This window comes from Rhinopithecus roxellana, chromosome 15 (assembly GCF_007565055.1).
Source record: "Rhinopithecus roxellana isolate Shanxi Qingling chromosome 15, ASM756505v1, whole genome shotgun sequence".
NCBI classification, from domain to species: Eukaryota; Metazoa; Chordata; class Mammalia; order Primates; family Cercopithecidae; genus Rhinopithecus; species Rhinopithecus roxellana.
This window is the reverse complement of record NC_044563.1, coordinates 94,960,675-94,983,407: the sequence shown is the minus strand read 5'-3', so window position 1 is coordinate 94,983,407 and position 22,733 is coordinate 94,960,675. Positions and strand designations below refer to the sequence as shown.

Sequence of the window (22,733 nt, the reverse complement as noted above, 5' to 3'; positions counted from 1 at the left end):
AATATAAGTCCTTATCCATATGATCTCAGTCTTTGTCCTCTACTCAAAATGTACTCCAAACCCACCCAAGATGATCTGAAGATCAAGGATGGCTCTACATGATTGCCTTATTTGCACGCAGCGTTTGTGGACACAACGTCATTAACACAGGAAGACAGCCTAGTTAGAAAAGCTGGTGGAGGTCTCTTCATTAACTCCAGTTAACTAGCCATACTTTTTCTTTGTTCTTTGGTAACAAAGATACAAATAGTCCTACACTTCTTTCTTTCACCTGCTCCTCATATATTTTAATAAATGTACTTACTTGGTTCATTCTATTTCTACTAATACAGAATATTTTCAAACATGTATAGTCATATAATTATAATTTTATAACCCCTCTAAACAAATGCATTTTATGTATTTATTGTATGTACTACTTAACATAATACATTTCTCTATGCATATTCAATTGATTTACCTTCCAACCAAATTATTCATTGAATATTTGTTAAAATATTGGCTGGACCTACCTGAAGGTTAGTCTCTTTTTTCATGCCTCTCACTTCAGAGGCATCTTCTGAGGAGAACTTTGCAGAGCTGATTTTCAGGCTCCATCAGAACTGTGGGTTGGGCTGTATGTGAACTCACCAAGTAGCCACATTGCAAAGTTTCTGCTGACAACTTGCAGAAAGATGGGCATCCAGACCAGGAGTTCATTGCAGATTCATTTTCACAAAGCAGAGAACTTAGTGCTCCCAGTTCTGCTGGCATCCTCTCTGTCCCCTTTCAAAGGATACCAGTATATCTTTTGTTGATAAGGACACAAGGACCAGGACATTTGTTCCCTTCTTCTCCTGTCTCTTCTCAAAATCATTTATCCCTCATATTTAAGTGAGGGAGCAGTACCTTTTCTGATTGTGTCACTGCAAAGATTGACATATCCTTCCTCCTTCATGGTGAACTCCTCAGCTGTTCTTTTAGAAGACAGTGGTAACTGTCAGGGCAAGTGGAGGAAGCCAAAAAGCAGGTGGCCTGGTGTTATAGAAAAGTACTGTAAAAACAGCATAAAATTCACAGCATACTGATAGAATGTCAGAACTAAAAAGGAATTTAGGAATCCCTCGATCTCATAAAAGTTCATATATCAGATGTGGAAACAGAGGTCCAAATGATGTCCTCAAAGTCACACCCTTAGGGGTGAGAATTAGAACCCTAACTTCTGACTCCCAGCACTGTTTCCACTAACTCCTATCCCATCCCATCTCAAGCCCCCACATCCATTGGCAAAATAGAACACTCTATAAAATCAACCACAATTTCAGACAAGATGAAGTAATGCATGATGCTAAATATAGGAAGTTAAGTCATTTGGATTTTTGTTTGTGTGAACTCAAGTGTTTTACAATTTTATCTTATGAATATTGTTATAAATCTGATTTGGGTTGTATTCTTTGGCAATTTACTTAAGTGGTGGCACCAACATTTATTTTCCTGCTGCAAAACTGCCAATGTTCCCAAATGTTGGTCCAGGAATTATAAATGATTTATGCCTGCTCATTGAGTCTCTCACTACAAATCACATTAGCCCTGAAGCAGGCAGACATGCCCATATCTTCCTCTGAGGCACGGCCATATCTTCCTCTGGATCCAGGATACCACACCTCTTAACTGATATGGCAGACAGATAAGCTATGTTTCAGGTCCTCAAAAGGAGACTGGAAAATATAATTAATTCAAGCCAAATACTCTTACTATTCCCTTGCATATACAATAAAGATAAAAATATCTATCTTATTAAACAGTTTAATAAGAAAGATAATATATACACAGTGCCTGGCACATGGATGGAACTTAGTTGATGGTAGTTACAATATTTATAATATGTTTTCTTTGTTTCAATTTAATATGATTTATGCGACTTTTCATACTTACTGCACATGCAACATCTTTTAGATAATTCTATATCTAGGTTATTAATAAAACATTGATATCCTCTCCAGTGTTTATACAGAGGCACCTCTTCTAAAGCCTTCAGCAAATTTCCCACTGGGGAATTTCAGCTGCCTCCCACTCTCTTTTTTTTTTTCACTTTTATTTCCATATTAAAGGTTTTTATTTTTAAGGTATAAAATATATTTTGATTCTTGTATACTTTGTGAAATGATTGCAACAATCAAGTTAATGAACATATTACCTCACATAGTTTCCTGTGTGTGTGCATGTGTGTGTGTGTGTGTGTGCGTGCATGTGTGTGTGCTTAGAGCTCTTGAGATCTACTCTTTTAGCAAATTTCAAGCATATGTTAACTATAGTCACCAGTCTGTATATTAGGTCTCCAGGACTTACTCACCTTAAAACTGAAAGGTTGTATCCTTTAACTAAAATTTCTCTTTTACCCCCAACTGCAGCCCCAATTATCACCATTCTATCCTTTGTTACTGAGTTCAACTTGTTTTTTGAGATTCTACATATAAGTGAGATCATGTATTATGTGTCTTTCTGTGCCTCACTTATTTGGTGTGGCAAAATATCCCTCAGGTTCAGCCATGTTGACAGAAATGACAATATTTCCTTCTTCTGAATAATATTGCTAACTAATATTCCATTGTATGTGTGTATGATAAACACACACCACATTTTCTTTAAGAATTCAATCATCAATGGACACTTAGGCTGTTTCTGTATCTTGGTTCTTGTGAATCTTGCTGTCTCTTTGGCAGTCATTTCTGTACCTCCTCCCCTAGAAGCAGCTTTACTGCACTCTAAAAGTGTCTTAGGAAAATGATTCAGAAGCAAGTACTTCTCTTGGCATGTTCTTCAGTAAACACGATGATGGAAAGCTTTGATTTCTGCCCTCCTTTAAACAGTACAATCGATTTTCAATTGGGATTTTCCAGTTAATTTGATAGCTCCACGTTTCTGCCAGGCTGAAGAAAATGTGTGTGTTGTTGGCTGTTGTATTACTGTTGCTGGTGGTGCTGTTGCTACTGCTGAGATTTTGTGGTTGAGTCTATATTATGAAGAAATTGTAGAGCAGCAATAAATTTAACCTAAGCTCTGAACTCAAGCCTTTAGGTGTGACCTTTTTAATCACATGGAAATTGACATAAGAATTTTCAACCAGATTGCATCTTTATTTTTATTTCTAAAGCAAAGGGTACAGGATTCTGGTCTAAACGAATGGGAACAAACATTGCAGTTAGATTTTATTGGGGTGTTGTAAAAGTACTGTTTTCCAAAATCAGATTGTTTCAAAACTGACCCTGATTTCCAGATTTTAAAGTTAGGAAATAAGACAGTAAAAATCAAGGGTCTAATAGTCAAGCGACTATTTTTTAAAATCAGCATTTTCCTTAGCAACTTTCTTTAGACCATGCTCCGTTTTGTACTGAAACTCAGAGAAGTTCCAGGAATAGCGGGAAGAAATCTAAGCGATCCGCCCACGGGAAGCTCTAAGCTTCCTTCAGCTCGCTCAGTAAATCAGGGATGGGCTCAGAGAATGACTTCGCATTTCGCACCAGAAGATCTCAGTCTTCAGAGAGAACCCTAGACGAAATCCTTATTTCCCTGCCTCATTCCTGAAAACTTCTGCCTGGGAACCGACTTGCTGTGACAAATAAAATGGGAGGAATCTGGCTGAAAAGTTTGTGAATTTCGGAAAACAAAGCGAAATGCCGCTCCAACCAGGTCCGAATTTTCTGCGAGCTGCCTTATGAAACTGGCGAATTTGCCAGAATGAATTTTCATTCATTTAACTTTGGCGGATCGTCTACTAGGGTGCCTGGCATGGTGCTAATTGCTGGAGAAAATGACTTTAAAACAAAAACGAAAAAAACTTTCAGCCCCCAGCAAGGCTCAGGCACTTCCTACAAACTCGAGGAGTGCTTGAGAGGTGAGTTAATGACCACCCCTCCTGTCCTAAAGAGACGGACTTTTAAAGTCTGCCTTGAAACTGCTCGGGGCTACACTAGCGCCCTCTGGAGGCAGGCTCTGGTTAGCGCTCCACAGCACCAGCCTTTCTTTGATTTGTAGACGCCAAAGATTTGATAGTGCGGAGTGCGTGTGGATTCTGAAGGCCGAAGACACACACGATAGTCAGGAGTAGAATTCCGACCCCGCAAAGTGACATGGCCACAAAATCTGCTTCTACAGTCTTTCATTTCGTGGTCACTGTGGAACGGGCGAAAGCTATGAGGTCTCTCTTTAGGAAAACATACATCACAGACACACTTACAAACGGTTTCAAGAGGTTCTTATGTTAGAAACCTCTAGTCTTGGAAAAAGTCATTTCCGCTGAAGTATGTGGTAGCTGAGTGCAAACGCTCTTCTGCTACAGCCCAGGTGGCAGAGGCGCAAACACTATGCCCCACTTAGTGCCCGCACTGCGCCCTTCGCAACTCTTCAAGCAGCTCTGCATCGAAAACCCAGGCCGCGATCGGAGTCTAAACTGCTGAAAAGCTCCAAGGCTCGGGACAGGGTCTCAGCAGGGGTTGTATTCCTTCAGGATCCGCGGCTCATTGTGCCCAAGATCCGCCATCCAAGTCCGGCTCTGCGCGAAACTTGCTTGTTCCACGCTCCGCGCCTGACGCGCGCCGGTGTCCTCCCGGTCCAGTTCCAGTCCCGGGTCCTGTGACCGCCCTACCGGCGGGCCCTGAGGAGAGCGATACCTAGTCTCAGATACCTAGTCCCCAGCCCCGAGTTATTCCCTCGCTGTAGTTAAGAGGGAGGAGAGTCAATTAAGGGCATCGCGGAAGTTAGGCGTTCCCGCTGCCCCCTTGAGCACGGAGGCCACCAACCCCCGAAGGGGAAGAGATGCAGCGCGGGGCAGGGGTGTTGTCCTAAGAAATGTAGACGCTTCTGGGGACTGAGGACAAGGGTGCGGACACTACCGCAGAGTACCTGGAGGTCCGTGACTCGCGCCACGGACGGCACACCCAGAGGCTAATTTCTGCTCCGCCTCAAAGAACCTCAAGTCAGAGTCCTTGCCTCTCCCAACGGCGCCGAGATGCAGCCGCTGCGCTCACCGCACAGGCAGCGCCCGGACCGGCTGCTGCAGATCGCGCGCTGCGCGCTCACACCCGGAGATGATGGGGACGCTGAAAAGCTTATTGCTCGCCACTCTGGACGCTGTGGGCGGCAAGTACCTTAGTCCCGACCTCTGCTGTTCTGGGCGCGTCTGGAGCTGAATGCTCAGGCACAGTGAAATTGAAACCCGGTTCTGCGGGATGTGAAAGTTGTCGAGGTCACGCGTAATTGGGTGCGATGGAGGGCGCCCGTTTGTGATGTGTGCAGGTTTGATGCAAGCAGGTCATCGTCGTGCGGGTGTGTGGATGCGACCGCCCGAGAGACTCGGAGGCAGGCTTGGGACACGTTTGAGCGACCCCCTCAGGATACTCTTCTGCGCCAGTATCTGTTTTTTAGTGTCTGTGATTCAGAGTGGGCACATGTTGGGAGGCAGTAATGGGTGTGTGTGTGTGTAAATGAGTGTGACCGGAAGTGAGTATGAGCTTCGGTCTAGGCAGGGACCACACAGCACTGTCAGGCCTGCCTGCTCTTTAGTAGAAGACTGAAGTGTGCAGGTGGGGGTGCGGGACCGGAATAGAATGTGTCTGGGACGTCTTGGCAAACAGCAGCCGGAAACTTGGGCAGCTGTGCAAACGGCTCAGGCAGGTGATGGATGGCAGGGTAGGAAGGGAGAGGGCCAGAGGCCTGGATGGAGGCTTCGTACCTTGCAACTCACCCTTCACGCCCAACAGGTCATCGGCCCCCTCCTCACACATGTGATGGATCTGAAGAGTACCCCAGGACAGTCCGGGGAGATGGGGATTCTGAAGGTATCCATGGAGATCTGACGGAATCCCCTATGCGGACCAGGAAACTCTTTTAAATCCCTGCCTATCTGGAGCCAGGCACTGGGCTATTTCTCACAACATTCCTTCAAGATAAGACTGTGGTCCCCATTTCAAAGATGAGTATATTGAAGCTCTGGGAAGTTACTTGCCCATGATCACACAACTCGGAATTGGGTCAACTGTAATTGAACTCCTGTCTAACAAAGTTCTTGCTCCCAGCTCCCTCTCTTGCTTCCCACGAGCCCTGGCCCTCTGTGGGTAATACCAGCTACTGGAGTCAGCATTCTTGGGCCCAGAACCCACCCTTAGGGGCATTAGCCTTTAAAATCTCACTTGGGCAGGGGTCTGGGGTCAGAGTTGGAAGAGTCCCTACAATCCTGGACCCTTTCCGCCAAATCCTGAAACCAGGGGTGGAGTGGGGCGCGGGTTCAAAACCAGGCCGGACTGAGAGGTGAAATTCACCACTACGTCAAACTGCCCTCAAATTCCCGCTCACTTTAAGGGTGTTTCTTTTGGTGCCCCACCATCCCCCCGCCCATTTCCATCAATGACCTCAATGCAAATACAAGTGGGACGGTCCTGCTGGATCCTCCAGGTTCTGGAAGCATGAGGGTGACGCAACCCAGCTGGGGCGAAGGACCCCTCCGCCCATTGGTTGCTATGCACTGGTTGAACTTTTCCGATCCACAACGGCGGGAATAAGAGCAGTCGCTGGTGCTGGGAGGCATCAGAGACACTACCCAGCCCAAGTGTCGCCGCCGCTTCCACAGGGCTCTGGCTGGACGCTGCCGCCGCCGCCGCTGCCACCGCCTCTGATCCAAGCCACCTTCTGCCAGGCGAGCCCCGAGATTCTGGCTCAGGTATATGTCTCTCTCTCCCTCTCCCTCCATTAGTCAGTTTCTCTCCCCCTTTCCTCCTCTCCCTCTCTCTCCATTAGTCTCTTCATCAGATAGCTTCTGTTAGTTGGCGATTTATACCGGCTCCTGCCCTAGGTTGGATCGCACAGTCTCAGCTCCCAGGCTCGCTCTTCCTGCTCGGCTGCGGACTCCAGTCTTATTCTCTCGCACTGCACACAGGCTTGGGCCAGTCTCGGGACACTCAGGCTCCCCAGGGACCGCGCACAGAGACTGAGGCAAGAGTAACTTTCCGCAGACGGTGCGATCAGGGATGGCGTCTTGCGCCTAGCAGTCCTAGGGAAATTGGTTCAGAACCTGGAACAGAGTGGATGGGTGGCAGACAGGCCCCACGACTGAGGGACAAGCAGCCCTAAACTGCAAGCCCCAGTCACAGGTTCTGGGAGCAAAGAGAGAAAGTCTTGGGTCCCAATTTAAGAGTAAAACTTCGTTCCTGCAGGGGACTGAGGTGCCAGCGGCGGAGCGGCTGAGGACTAAAATTGATTATTTTATTTCTCAGATTCCAATCGTAGAGACAATCCCTCTGGACAGATCTCCACCTCACCCCCCCACCCCCCGCCCCCACCACGGTGTATGTAAAAGCCCCACAAGAGGAGGATAGCTCTGGGCTTCCTTATGGGAGCAGCTTCTGTGACAGAGGCCTGGGAGCATGTCCTCCGCAGAGACCTGGCTAACAGGTTTATATGCATGTGTGCGGCTTTGGGAAAAAGGGTAGGACTGAGGCCTCCCCCACTCAGCTCTCCCGCTAGGATTGCTTCTCCAGCTCTGTCAAACCGTGCATGCTAGAGGCCCGCTGAACCTCCCAGGAGGAGTCCACTGTGCTGATGAGGAAACAAAGAAGAAGAGAAATGTAATGACCAGTCTGAAGCCACAAAGTCAGGGCGTTAGAAGCAAGACAGAAAGCAGGATAGGAGCCAAGGTTTGTGGGCTCTTAGAACTTTGAACTCACACAGGTAGTTTACCTCATTCTTCCCTTGCAGAGAGGTGTCATGGGCTTCCAGAAGTTCTCTCCCTTCCTGGCTCTCAGCATCTTGGTCCTGTTGCAGGCAGGCAGCCTCCATGCAGCACCATTCAGGTAAGATAGCCTGAAGCCAGAACCGCACTGGTATCAGACAATTCCATGCCTCTTAAGTGTGGTGTGCTGAATGCTTAAAAACTGACAGGGGGCAGGGGTAATGTATGTACTCGTGCACATATATAACTTTTTTCTGATATAAAGATGTGTAGTACACAATTTATAAGTAGTGCTAAATATTTAGACAATATTCTTTATTATAATTTTTTTGAGATGGAGTCTCACTCTGTCATCCATGCTGGAGTGCAATGGCACCGTGTCGGCTCACTGCAACTTCCATCTCCAGTGTTCAAGCAATTCTCCTGCCTCAGTCTCCCGAGTAGCTGGGATTACAGATGCCCACCACCCTGCCCGCCTAATTTTTATATTTTTAGTAGAGATAGGGTTTCACCATGTTGGCCAGGCTGGTCTCAGACTCCTGACCTCAGGTGATCTGCCTGCCTTGGCCTCCCAAAGTGCTGGGATTATAGCCATGAGCCACCACACCCAGCCTATTATACATTTTATATGACCCACTGAGTCTCACAAAATGCTTATGTTGCTTTTAGTCAAACTTTCGTATGTTTCACCATCCTATCTATCCTATTCAGCCATGATTTGATAAATGAATTGCATCCTATTGTGTTAAATAGTTTGCCACTAAATTTGTTATTGTTAAATCTGGTATTTTACCTGTTGATCTTTTTCTCACGCACATATAGATCTATTAAACTGAAACTATTTTCAGGTTCAGCACTAACTGTAAGTTTTAGCATTTAATTTTTAATAATGGCTGCTTCAGCTTGCAAAATTCTTGAAAATTTAACCATCAGCTTTCACAAGCCTAATCAAACTGGCTCTAGCACACCACTGCTTGGAGGCCACACCAGTGCCTGGGTCCTGGGAAGGACACTGGCCTTGTGCCCTGTCCCCTAATACTCCCACTGGCCACATTCTCAGGGGAAGAAACAAAGACCAGGAAGCCTGGCTGCTTATCCTGGGGAGGGGCAGGCAGGGGCTCATAGCCTGCACTGAGTCTGCTTACCTTTCACAGGTCTGCCCTAGAGAGCAGCCCAGACCCAACCACACTCAGTGAGGAGGAAGCGCGCCTCCTGCTGGCTGCACTAGTGCAGGACTATGTGCAGATGAAGGCCAGTGAGCTGGAGCAGGAGCAGGAGCAGGAGCAGGAGCAGGAGCAGGAGACCGAGGGCTCAAGGTGAGGCTCCCCAAGCGTCCAGCACAGGGCCTCCTTTCCCCGCAGCATACCCAGGAAGGTGGATCCCAGGACGTAGGAGAGAACACACTGGCCAGGAATCCAACAGGCTGTGTTGTTCACCGGGACCTGGGGCCCAGCTGTTCTCAGGCTCCAAGGGAGACAGAGGTGCCAGTGCCGCTGGAGGAACTGAACTGCGGTTAGACACAATAAAAGGCTCTGTTTCTGAAAGTTCTTAGGAAATGAAATGGAGAGGTGTGGAATCGCTCACTGTGGTAATTGTTCTTGCAGTACTGGTAGACTTCCCAGCACTGATTGAGTTAACACTAGTACGGGTGAAGTCAGGGATAGACATAATATATCTCAGGAAATTCTAGAAATTTGGATCCATTTTGTTAATCTGCATATTGACATCCTTTCAATAAGGAGCCTTCATTTCACATTTGCAAGGTAAAGGTAAGGCCCTTGCAGGGGATGGGGACAGATAGAGCAGTGTCTGAGGTAGGTCAAGCCTTTAAATGTGTGGCATCTGTGGAGATGTGCATATTATCAGGAAGCCAGGGAGAGCACCCTTCCCCAGATCCACATCCCTGTATACCTTGAGCCTGAACAGAGACCATCCCCTGGCCTGGCCCCAGCACTGCTCAGGCAGAGACATGTATTGCTCCTGCATCTGCCCTGAGAATCCCTCTGTCAAGCATGAAGGACTGAACAGCATGTGGAATGCCAGAAAAGATCATCCTTCCCCATCCAGCCCTTCCCTGCACTGCCCTGGCCCACTGCACATCTGAGCTGTCCTAAGGAAGGATAAGTGAGCTGCTCTCCTGCCTGCCCCTCCTGCTCCCACTCAAAGGGTCCCCTGCCTGGTCTAACCTTCTAAGTGACTGCCCATGGGGACAGATTCTGGTGCATGGTACTGTCTGGCATGTCTTTTCCCTGCAGCCTGGACAGCCCCAGATCTAAGCGGTGCGGTAATCTGAGTACTTGCATGCTGGGCACATACACGCAGGACTTCAACAAGTTTCACACGTTCCCCCAAACTGCAATTGGGGTTGGAGCACCTGGAAAGAAAAGGGATATGTCCAGCGACTTGGAGAGAGACCATCGCCCTTATGTTAGCATGCCCCAGGATGCCAACTAAACTCCTCCCTCTCCTTCCTAATTTCCCTTCTTGCATCCTTCCTATAACTTGATGCATGTGGTTTAGTTCCTCTATTGTGGCTCTTTGGGCTGGTATTGGTGGCTTTCCTTGTGGCAGAGGATGTCTCAAGCTTCAGACAGGAGGAAAAAGAGCAGGACTCACAGGCTGGAAGAGAATCACCCGGGAAAATACCAGAAAGTGAGAGCTGCTTTGAGTCCCCCAGAGATGTCATGAGAGCTCCTCTGTTCTGCTTCTGAATGTGCTGATCATTTGAGGAATAAAACTATTTTTCCCCAAAGATCTGAGCTGTGGTAGTCATTGCTCTGATCTATGTCCCAGGCTTCATAGTGTCTGAGACCTATGCTTAGAAATAGCCTTAACCCTAGGCTAGCTGGACAGAGGATATGGTGGGTGGTCCCTCTGACCAAGCTCAAGCAGCAAGAACGGGAGTCCTAAGGAGCAGGTAAGTACCTCTAGGATTTGATGCTGCAAACTCCACTCATCTTCCAGGTAAGACTGAGGAATTTTTTATTTTCCTAAGAAGGGGTATTTGGTGCCCGTGAGTGGGGTATAGATTTTATGTCCTTTGTGAATGGGGCTGGGTGTAGGGCCATAATTCACTCCAGTGTCATAAACCTCCGCTTTAATTTTTAGTTAGTTTATACAGGAAAGATTGGCTATTATTGCTCCATATTCCATAGCCAGTCATCCAGAGTCACTTTTGGGTTTTCTGACACTCCTGGGAATATCTATGGGGCGTGATCACGGCATTTTCCCTGATGGCCTTGTGATTTTCTGCTCTGATAATTGTGTTTAGGAGAAACACTTAAAGTTAATTGGTGCCTTTCAGCACAGGAACTTTACCATGAAGGTCCCATGAGGCTGACCTCTCTCCCAGCCTCTCACTCACAGATCTTCTCTTCTTTCTCCATCCTGCAAATCAGAATCACTGCCCAGAAGAGAGCCTGTGACACTGCCACCTGTGTGACTCATCGGCTGGCAGGCTTGCTGAGCAGATCAGGGGGTGTGGTGAAGAACAACTTTGTGCCCACCAATGTGGGTTCCAAAGCCTTCGGCAGGCGCCGCAGGGACCTTCAAGACTGGGCAGCTGAATGACTCAAGAAGGTGACTGCCCTTGTATGATGGGATGGGAAGATGAATGACTGGCTTTTACAGGGGTGTATTTCACCCTCTGAGTCTCCCTGAGACCATGTGGTTTAAAAAAATCCTTAAGGGAAGGTACCCACACCAGTGTCTGAGTTCCAATAGCTAAAACCCTAGAATTTGGATTCATCTCTGTTTTTTCAGTCTCTCCTTGTAACCCTGAGATCATCAGACCAAGAAATATAGATCCTGTTTATTTAAAACACTGCTCTTTGACACTTATAATTTTGACAATTCTAGCATTTGAGTTTGAAAGATAATGACACTATCATTTTAGAGTATACATTACTATGTCGTGTACCTCTAAATTAAGTGCACAGACTTGAGTTCAAGAACTGTATCTGCCCTTTACCAGCTATATGACCATGAACTGGTTACTTAACTCTCTCCAAGCCTCAGTTTCTCCATCTGTAAATTGAGGACTACAATAGTATCTACCTCCAAGCATTACTATAAAGAGTAAGTGAGATAATAGATGTTGAGTCTGACAATTAACCAGTAACTAAATTCTAGCTGTTTTTTTCTTCCTCCTAGGTCACAATGAAGCTGAACTCCTTTTAATGTGTAATGAAAGCAATTTGTAGGAAAGTTTCCATGGAAGACATACATACAGGCATCCTTCTTGATACTGAAAACTATCTTCTTCGTTTGAAATTAACTATTGCTAAATGCAGAACAAGCTCATTGCAGTTATCTGTTGTGCATCTTTTTAAATACTTGATTATGTAACCATAAATCTGACAGCATGTCTCACTGGCTTATCTGGGAGCAAATCTAGGCCCCATCAGCCATTCTGTTGACATTGGTGGCTCTGCTAAACCTCAAGGGGACATGAAATCACTGCCTCTGGGGCATCTGGGGACACATGGTAATGCTGTGCCTTGACAGAAGTATTTGTTTAAAGAAATGTCAATGCTGTCATTTGTGAACTCTATCAAAATTAAAAATGTATATTCTATACCCTTCAATGGAATCTCTGCTGCTATTTATGCTATTTTTCCCAGTCAGGGGCCTATGAGCACTCTGTTGACCAAGCTGACTCAGCACAAAGACAACATGCCCGGGATGGATCCCTAGAGTCTTGTACCCACAGTTTCTAGTGAAGCGTCCCCATTGGAATTAGAGCCCTGTGCATGTCAAAGAGAACAATTCATATTTATTTTCAGAGGGTGCCCTGGTCTCCAGCCTCAGAAGTTACCCATGTACTCCTCCTTCATGCAGGTTTGCCTTTACCCATCCCTGTCTTTCCTCCATATAAGAACCTCTTCATGCACCCCTTAGCCTGCCTTAGAAATGATGACTCAGATCCTAAAATGGGGATCACAGACTGGCCAGCCTAGAAAGGTCATCAATGCCATTCAACCCAACTTTTTTATTCTGTGAGGTTCTGTTCATCCACGACCCTCATCTCCTCCAATTATGTCTCAGATGTCACCTATCCTGACCATTCTTTCTGAAATTGCACCCCACTCCCACTAACAACATACCCTAGACCTCTTCTTTGCTTCATTTTTTTCTCCTTACTGTTTATTACCTTCTACCATATTATATGTTTTGTTTATTTATTTTATTTGTTAATTATATCCCTCCCAGACATAAGTATAAGATTCACATGGTCAGGGATATGGTTATTTTGTTAATTGCCGTATCCCCACATGCTGAACAGTGTGCCTGGCACAAGGTAGCACTCTATAAATACTTATTGAATGAAAGAGTGAATGAATGAAGTAAAGTCTTCTTCTCTTTTACTTTTGTGGTCAGCTCTTTTTTAAACCTATTTTTCTTCATGCTAAATTCTCCAAGGGCCTTAAGCTTTAACAAACACGTCTGGATAGTAAATTGTTTAACAGCCTGAAGACTGCAGTGGCCATCAGTTAGTAACTCTGTTTCCTGCCTCAAGACTTTTACACAGACTATTTCTTTTGTTTGGACACACTTTTAACCCCATATTCCTCCTCCATGTGGTTAATTCTGACAGCTTTTCTTCTTCTTCCCATGCAGTGAACAAAGCAGGAGGGTGCTCTCTAGGTTTGATACCTATGAGTGGATAGGTAACTTCAAAATCGGGAGGAGAAATAGCAAGAATACTATTTCAGTCTTTGGTCCAGAACACCTTCACCAATAATGAAGTTAATACTATATTGAATTCACACAAAGACCTTGTGGATATTTCTCAAATGACCCAGAGTTCATAGAGTAAAAGGGGGTGGTTAATTTTAATCCTCAAATAAAACATAGAGGTCATTGGATCAGGAACCTAAGAAAATATGTAAGAAGTGCATAAGACAAAGCACAAAATGAAGAAATGATGACTTTTGGTGTGGATGCATCATCAGTCTTCACTACTCACAACCCCATAGGACACTACAGAGAAAGAACGTCTTTTAATACCACTTAAGACTCATCCCAAACAATCAAAGCCTCAGTATATATGCTGTGACTGACTGAATTATCGCTCCCAGTTCTTCACTATACTATCGTAGTATTATAAACCCTTGTTATTGCCATGATCTCATGGTTGGTTCGCCATGGGTAGAAGTTGCCACAGGGAGAGAAGTTGACTTCTCTGCCTCATGACTCTGGGCTTGGCCATGTGGTTTGTTTTGGCAAATGGGCTATAGTAGACATGGTGCAAGCAGAGGCTTGAAATATGCTTATGTGGTTGGCTTTTGGGCTTTTGTGCTTCTGCCATCACCATGAAAAGAACATGCCCTAGATATCTATCTTAGTCCATTTTGGATTGCTATTATAAAATACAACAGACTTTGGTAATTTATAAAGAAAAAATTATATTTCATAGTTCTTCAGGCTAGGAAGTCAAGAGAATGGTGCCTGCAAGCATCTGGTGAGGGCCATTTTGCTATGTAATAATATGGTGGAGGGCATCACACGGTAAGAGGCAAGAGTGTGTGTCAGCTCAGGTCTCTCTTCTTCTTCTCATAAAGCCACCAGTCCCATCATGTGTATTCCACCCTGATGACCTTATCTAATCATAATTTTCCCTCAAAGGCCCCACTGCCAATCAACAAATTAATTTGGTGATTAAGTTTCCAACATATGAAATTTGAGGGACATATTTAAATCATAGCAGTATTCTTTGCCTTATTAGCCTGGACTCCAAGATAAGACATGTGGACCTAAACCTGGCCTACAGCCTGGATCTATACCCCATTAGCTGAGATCAACCTCATCCAAACCAACCCACAAACCCATAAGCAAGAAAAACAAGTATTTGTTATTATAAGCCACTGAAATTAAGTTTGCTTTTATTCAGTGTTGTGGCAATAATCAAGTGATTCATAGTATTTGGGGATGTTATGGATTAAGTTGTGTCCTCCCAAAATTTATATGTTGAAGACTTAACTCCCAATGTCCTCCCAAATTTATACGTTGAAGACCTAACTCAAGACCTAATGGCATTTGGAGATAGGGCCTTTAAGGATGTAATTAAGGTTAAAAAGGTCATAAGGATAGGGCCCTAATCTGATAAGACTGGTGTCCTTATAAGAGGAGAAAGAGACACAAGAGAGCCTTCCCTCTCTCTTCATGCATGTGCACACAGAGCAGAAGGCCAGGTGAGGACACAGTGAGAAGGCAGCCATCTACAAGCCAGAAAGAGAGGCCACCCTAGACACCAGTCTTAATGGCACCTTGATTTTGAGCTTCCAGCCTCCAGAACTATGAGGAAATAGCAATTTCTTTTGTTAAGCCAGTTAGTCTGTGGCATTCTCTTATGGCAGCCTGAGCAGATTAATGTAGGGGCATTAGTGGATAAAATCATTTTTGTTGCCACAGTTTGCTTTTCCTCTTCTTGAGCTCTAGGTAAATTTGATGATCATCCAACTTGACAAATTTACTTATTTCTTTTATTATTATTATTATTATTATTATACTTTAAGTTCTAGGGTACATGTGCACAACATGCAGGTTTGTTAACTTCTTTTTACTAATTTATTTTGCTAACCATTTTCACTCTGTCTTCTCAAAATCATCTTAAAGGATGTTTGTCTCATCTCTGTTCCAGCCTCCTGTAGCTGAAACTGAATAACATATACCTTAGATAAATTAATTGTGGTTTATTTGTATAATGGACACGCACAATACATTACACAGCACTAAATATAAATATATGTATCAACTTTGGATAAATTTCAAACATAATGATAAGTGTAAAATAAGGTAAGTTGCAAAGGATGCATATCAGGTGATGCCGTTTATTTTGAGATTAAAGCATATGTAACAATATTATACATAAGTTAAGGATATATACACATACAGCAAAAATACAAAGTCATGTATATGGATTATAAATATCACATTCAAAAGAGTGATTAACTGTGTGGGGATGGAAAGGAAATGTCATGAAGAGGAGTACACAGACAGCTTCTATCAAGGTTTTTCTTTCCTAAGGTTTTATTTTCTAAGCTGGGTAATTGGTATAGGTGGATGGCATATATAATTCATGTTTAATAGGAATAAACAAACACAAGTATGGGCCTTTTTTAAATTGAGGCAACCATCATAAATTTTTAAATAATAAATAACTTTTAAATTAGCCAAAGGGAATCTATTCTATTCGATGCAAAGTAGAAAAACAAAACACCCCAGAAATGTATAGTGGATGCACCATGTGAAAAATGACAGCAATAATAAACACTTAGATGGCTTTAAAATAATTTCAAAATAGTTAAACTCAACAATTTAAACACCAAGTCCATTAGGTTGCACTTTTAAAGGATCCAGCAATGTTTACTCCACAAAGGAAACTTTTAGAACAAAAAGATTCAAATGGATTAAAATCAAAAGGTAATGAAAGATATATAAGACAAATATAAAAAACAAGTTGTTGTCCCAGCACGAGCGACAGAGAAGACTGGTGATTTCTGCATTTTCAACGGAGGAGCACAGCCCATCGCCAGCAACGGATCAAAGCTGGTCGGAGAATGACTTTGATGAGATGAGAGAAGAAGGCTTCAGTCCATCAAACTTCTCAGAGCTAAAGGAGGAATTACATACCCAGCGCAAAGAAACTAAAAATCTTGAAAAAAGAGTGGAAGAATTGACAGCTAGACTAATTAATGCAGAGAAGGTCATAAACGAAATGACAGAGATGAAAACCATGACACGAAAAATACGTGACAAATGCACAAGCTTCAGTTACCGACTCGATCAACTGGAAGAAAGAGTATCAGCGATTGAGGATCAAATGAATGAAATGAAGTGAGAAGAGAAACCTAAAGAAAAAAGAAGAAAAAGAAATGAACAAAGCCTGCAAGAAGTATGGGATTATGTAAAAAGACCAAATCTACGTCTGACTGGGGTGCCTGAAAGTGAGGGGGAAAATGGAAACAAGTTGGAAAACACTCTTCAGGATATCATCCAGGAGAACTTCCCCAACCTAGCAGGGCAGGCCAACATTCAAATTCAGGAAATACAGAGAACGCCACAAAGATACTCCTCGACAAGAGCAACTCCAAGACACATAATTGCCAGATTCACCAAAGTTGAAATGAAGGAAAGAATCTTAAGGGCAGCCAGAGAGAAAGGTCGGGTTACCCACAAAGGGAAGCCCATCAGACTAACAGCAGATCTCTCGGCAGAAACTCTACAAGCCAGAAGAGAGTGGGGGCCAATATTCAACATTCTTAAAGAAAAGAATTTTAAACCCCGAATTTTATATCCAGCCAAACTAAGTTTCATAAGTGAAGGAGAAATAAAATCCTTTACAGATAAGCAAATGCTTAGAGATGTTGTCACCACCAGGCCTGCCTTACAAGAGAACCTGAAGGAAGCCCTAAACATGGAAAGGAACAACCGGTACCAGCCATTGCAAAAACATGCCAAAATGTAAAGACCATCGAGGCTAGGAAGAAACTGCATCAACTAACGAGCAAAATCACCAGTTAATATCACAATGGCTGGATCAAGGTCACACATAACAATATTAACCTTAAATGTAAATGGACTAAATGCTCCAATTAAAAGACACAGAATGGAAAACTGGATAAAGAGTCAAGACCCATCAGTCTGCTGTATTCAGGAGACCCATCTCACATGCAGAGACATACATAGGCTCAAAATAAAGGGATGGAGGAAGATCCACCAAGCAAATGGAGAACAAAAAAAAGCAGGGGTTGCAATACTAGTCTCTGATAAAACAGACTTTAAACCATCAAAGATCAAAAGAGACAAAGAAGGCCATTACATAATGGTAAAGGGATCAATTCAACAGGAAGAGCTAACTCTCCTAAATATATATGCACCCAATACAGGAGCACCCAGATTCATAAAGCAAGTCCTTAGACACTTACAAAGAGACTTAGACTCCAATATAATAATAATGGGAGACTTCAACACCCCACTGTCAACATTAGACAGATCAACGAGACAGAAAGTTAACAAGGATATACAGGAATAGAACTCATCTCTGCAGCAAGCAGACCTAATAGACATCTACAGAACTCTGCACCCCAAATCAACAGAATATACATTCTTCTCAGCACCACATCACACTTATTCCAAAATTGACCACATAATCTGAAGTAAAGCACTCCTCAGCAAATGTACAAGAACAGAAATTATAACAAACTGTCTCTCAGACCACAGTGCAATCAAACTAGAACTCAGGACTAAGAAACTCAATCAAAACCGCTCAACTACATGGAAACTGAACAACCTGCTCCTGAATGACTACTGGGTACATAACGAAATGAAGGCAGAAATAAAACTGTTCTTTGAAACCAATGAGAACAAAGATACAACATACCAGAATCTCTGGGACACATTTAAAGCAGTGTGTAGAGGGAAATTTATAGCACTAAATGCCCACAGGAGAAAGCAGGAAAGATCTAAAATTGACAACCTCACATCACAATTAAAAGAACTAGAGAAACAAGAGCAAACACATTCAAAAGCTAGCAGAAGGCAAGAAATAACTAAGATCAGAGCAGAATTGAAGGAGATAGAGACACAAAAAACCCTCCAAAAAATCAATGAATCCAGGAGTTAATTTTTTGAAAAGATCAACAAAATTGATCGACCGCTAGCAAGACTAAGAAAGAAGAAAAGAGAGAAGAATCAAATAGACGCAATAAAAAATGATAAAGGGGATATCACCACCGACCCCACAGAAATACAAACTACCATCAGAGAATACTATAAACACCTCTACGCAAATCAACTAGAAAATCTAGAAGAAATGGATAATTTCCTGGACACTTACACTCTTCCAAGACTAAACCAGGAAGAAGTTGAATCCCTGAATAGACCAATAGCAGGTTCTGAAATTGAGGCAATAATTAATAGCCTACCAACCAAAAAAAGTCCAGGACCAGATGGATTCACAGCTGAATTCTACCAGAGGTACAAGGAGGAGCTGGTACCATTCTTTCTGAAACTATTCCAATCAGTAGAAAAAGAGGGAATCCTCCCTATCTCATTTTACGAGGCCAACATCATCCTGATACCAAAGGCTGGCAGAGACACAACAAAAAAAGAGAAGTTTAGACCAATATCCCTGATGAACATTGATGCAAAAATCCTCAATAAAATACTGGCAAACCGGATTCAGCAGCACACCAAAAAGCTTATCCACCATGATCAAGTGGGCTTCATCCCTAGGATGCAAGGCTGGTTCAACATTCGCAAATCAATAAACGTAATCCAGCATATAAACAGAACCAAAGACAAGAAACACATGAGTACCTCAATAGATGCAGAAAAGGCTTTTGACAAAATTCAACAGCCTTTCATGCTAAAAACGCTCAATAAATTCGGTTTTGATGGAACGTACCTCAAAATAATAAGAGCTATTTATGACAGACCCACAGCTAATATCATACTGAATGGGCAAAAACTGGAAAAATTCCCTTTGAAAACTGGCACAAGACAGGGATGCCCTCTCTCACCACTCCTATTCAACATAGTGTTGGAAGTTCTGGCTAGGGCTATCAGGCAAGAGAAAGAAATCAAGGGTATTCAGTTAGGAAAAGAAGAAGTCAAATTGTCCCTGTTTGCAGATGACATGATTGTATATTTAGAAAACCCCATTGTCTCAGCCCAAAATCTCCTTAAGCTGATAAGAAACTTCAGCAAAGTCTCAGGATACAAAATTAATGTGCAAAAATCACAAGCATTCTTATACACAAGTAACAGACAAACAGAGAGCCAAATCAGGAATGAACTTCCATTCACAATTGCTTCAAAGAGAATAAAATACCTAGGAATCCAACTTACAAGGGATGTAAAGGACCTCTTCAAGGAGAACTACAAACCACTGCTCAGTGAAATAAAAGAGGACACAAACAAATGGAAGAACATACCATGCTCATGGATAGGAAGAATCAATATCGTGAAAATGGCCATACTGCCCAAGGTTATTTATAGATTCAATGCCATCCCCATCAAGCTACCAATGAGTTTCTTCACAGAATTGGAAAAAACGGCTTTAAAGTTCATATGGAACCAAAAAAGACCAAGACAATCCTAAGTCAAAAGAACAAAGCTGGAGGCATCATGCTACCTGACTTCAAACTATACTACAAGGCTACAGTAACCAAAACAGCATGGTACTGGTACCAAAACAGAGATATAGACCAATGGAACAGAACAGAGTCCTCAGAAATAATACCACACATCTACAGCCATCTGATCTTTGACAAACCTGACAAAAACAAGAAATGGGGAATGGATTCCCTATTTAATAAATGGTGCTGGGAAAATTGGCTAGCCATAAGTAGAAAGCTGAAACTGGATCCTTTCCTTACTCCTTATACGAAAATTAATTCAAGATGGATTAGAGACTTAAATGTTAGACCTAATACCATAAAGAGCCTAGAAGAAAATCTAGGTAATACCATTCAGGACATAGGCATGGGCAAGGACTTCATGTCTCAAACACCAAAAGCAATGGCAACAAAAGCCAAAATTGACAAATGGGATCTAACTAAACTAAAGAGCTTCTGCACAGCAAAAGAAACTACCATCAGAGTGAACAGGCAACCTACAGAATGGGAGAACATTTTTGCAATCTACTCATCCGACAAAGGGCTCATATCCAGAATCTACAAAGAACTCAAACAAATATACAAGAAAAAAACAAACAACCCCGTCAAAAAGTGGGCAAAGGATATGAACAGACATTTCTCAAAAGAAGACATTCATACAGACAACAGACACATGAAAAAATGCTCATCATCACTCGCCATCAGAGAAATGCAAATCAAAACCACAATGAGATACCATCTCACACCAGTTAGAATGGCAATCATTAAAAAGTCAGGAAACAACAGGTGTTGGAGAGGATGTGGAGAAATAGGAACACTTTTACACTGTTGGTGGGATTGTAAACTAGTTCAACCATTATGGAAAACAGTATGGCAATTCCTCAAGGATCTAGAACTAGATGTACCATATGACCCAGCCATCCCACTACTGGGTATATACCCAAAGGATTACAAATCATGCTGCTATAAAGACACATGCACACGTATGTTTATTGCAGCACTATTCACAATAGCAAAGACTTGGAATCAACCCAAATGTCCATCTGTGACAGACTGGATTAAGAAAATGTGGCACATATACACCATGGAATACTATGCAGCCATAAAAAAGGATGAGTTTGTGTCCTTTGTAGGGACATGGATGCAGCTGGAAACCATCATTCTTAGCAAACTGTCACAAGAACAGAAAACCAAACACTGCATGTTCTCACTCATAGGTGGGAACTGAACAATGAGACCAACTGGACTCGGGAAGGGGAACATCACACACCGGGGCCTATCATGGGGAGGGGGGATGGGGGAGGGATTGCATTGGGAGTTATACCTGATATAAATGATGAATTGATGGGTGCTGACGAGTTGATGGGTGCAGCACACCAACATGGCACAAGTATACATATGTAACAAACCTGCACATTATGCACATGTACCCTAGAACTTAAAGTATAATTAAAAAAAAAAAAAAAAAAACAAGTTGTGACAACTTCTTAATATATGGTCAAAATAGAATTCAAGGCAAAAAAATGGTTTACGGAATAAGAAATATGCCATATAGAAAAAGAACAGTAGAGCAAGAAGATATATTTAGCATGAAAACATGCACTCAACAATACAGCCTCAAATTATGTAATTACTGAAAAATTATTGATAGAGAATTAATGCACCCTTCTCAAAAAGCCATAGGATTCTAGAATCACCTCCCTAATGCGTGGTTCCAAGTTGGCTTTGCAAATACCCCCTGACAATATGACAGATCTCAGAAATCATACAGTGGTTACACTCACAAAGAGGTGAAAGATTTTATTAATTATCAGATTATGTCTTCTGTCCTAATATTATTTATTAAATAAATCAAATTGTCCTCAATTAATTTGAAATATCAAACATATCATATACTGATCATCTTCTGGCCTTCTTGTTTTTCTCTTGCATTGATATATCTGTGTACCAGTATCACAGCTTAATAGCTAGGAAAGGAAAAACACCCCCATACTCATCTTTTTCAAAATGCTCTTGACAATTTTCACACATTTACTCTTCCAGAAGGTAGAATAATTTTCAATTTTTAAAAATACTATTTGTATTTTGACTGGGATTGGGTTTCCCAGGTAGATAATTTTATTATCTATGAAAAACAATAAATCTTATTTCATAGTTTTGCTCATCCTGCATCAACTAGAGCTTCTTGAACAATGTTGAAGTAGAAATGGTAATAGCAGGCATCCTTGAAGATGAAGGCTGTTGAATTCAGAGGGAGATTTTTTATCATCTTAAGAAAGTACTAAGAAATGTTTTTAAATCATAGATGGATATTAATTTTTATCAAAACAAAGTATCTAACAAGATTATCTTATGGCTTTCCTTCTTTGATTTAGTAATATTAATATATTTTCAAATGTAGAAACTAATCATTGCAGTTGAGATTTTCAAATTCTGACTACATGCTAAGCACCGTAATAAGTACTTTTTAGATATCAACTCTTTTAATCTTTACAACAGCTGTATAAAGTACATACTATCATAAGCCCTATTTTGTGGATGAAGATACTAAGACACACAGAGATTAAATAGATTGATCAAAGCCATACAGCTTTTAGATTCATCTCAAGATGTAAACCTAATCCCAGGTTCTCCATCTAGAGTTTTCTCTCTTAAATCACTGTACTTCTTGATAAACTCTACTCAGTCGAGGATATGTTAAAATATGCTACTGAATTTAATTTGTGATTTATTTAGGATTTTGTACTATCTTTGTTATATTTAGGATTGGGGCTATATAATATGTAATATATAAAATTATATTTTTTAAGTTGTATTTCAATGAGTTTTGCAAATATGTACCATCTAATCCATGTAACTGTCACCACAAGAAAAGTATCAAATGTTTCTATTGTTCAAGAATATTCCTC

General features: G+C 42.4%; 1 protein-coding gene across 1 annotated transcript; it reads left to right on the top strand.

The window, feature by feature from the left end:
• The first annotated feature begins 6,684 nt into the window (after nucleotides 1-6,684).
• Nucleotides 6,685-10,456, top strand: CALCA (calcitonin related polypeptide alpha). Its single transcript, XM_010388369.2, has 4 exons — nucleotides 6,685-6,694; nucleotides 7,729-7,823; nucleotides 8,857-9,018; nucleotides 9,958-10,456. The coding sequence occupies exons 2-4, from the start codon at nucleotides 7,738-7,740 to the stop codon at nucleotides 10,154-10,156; spliced, it is 447 nt and encodes a 148-aa protein (XP_010386671.1). The 5' UTR covers nucleotides 6,685-6,694; nucleotides 7,729-7,737; the 3' UTR covers nucleotides 10,157-10,456.
• The last annotated feature ends 12,277 nt before the right edge of the window (nucleotides 10,457-22,733 follow it).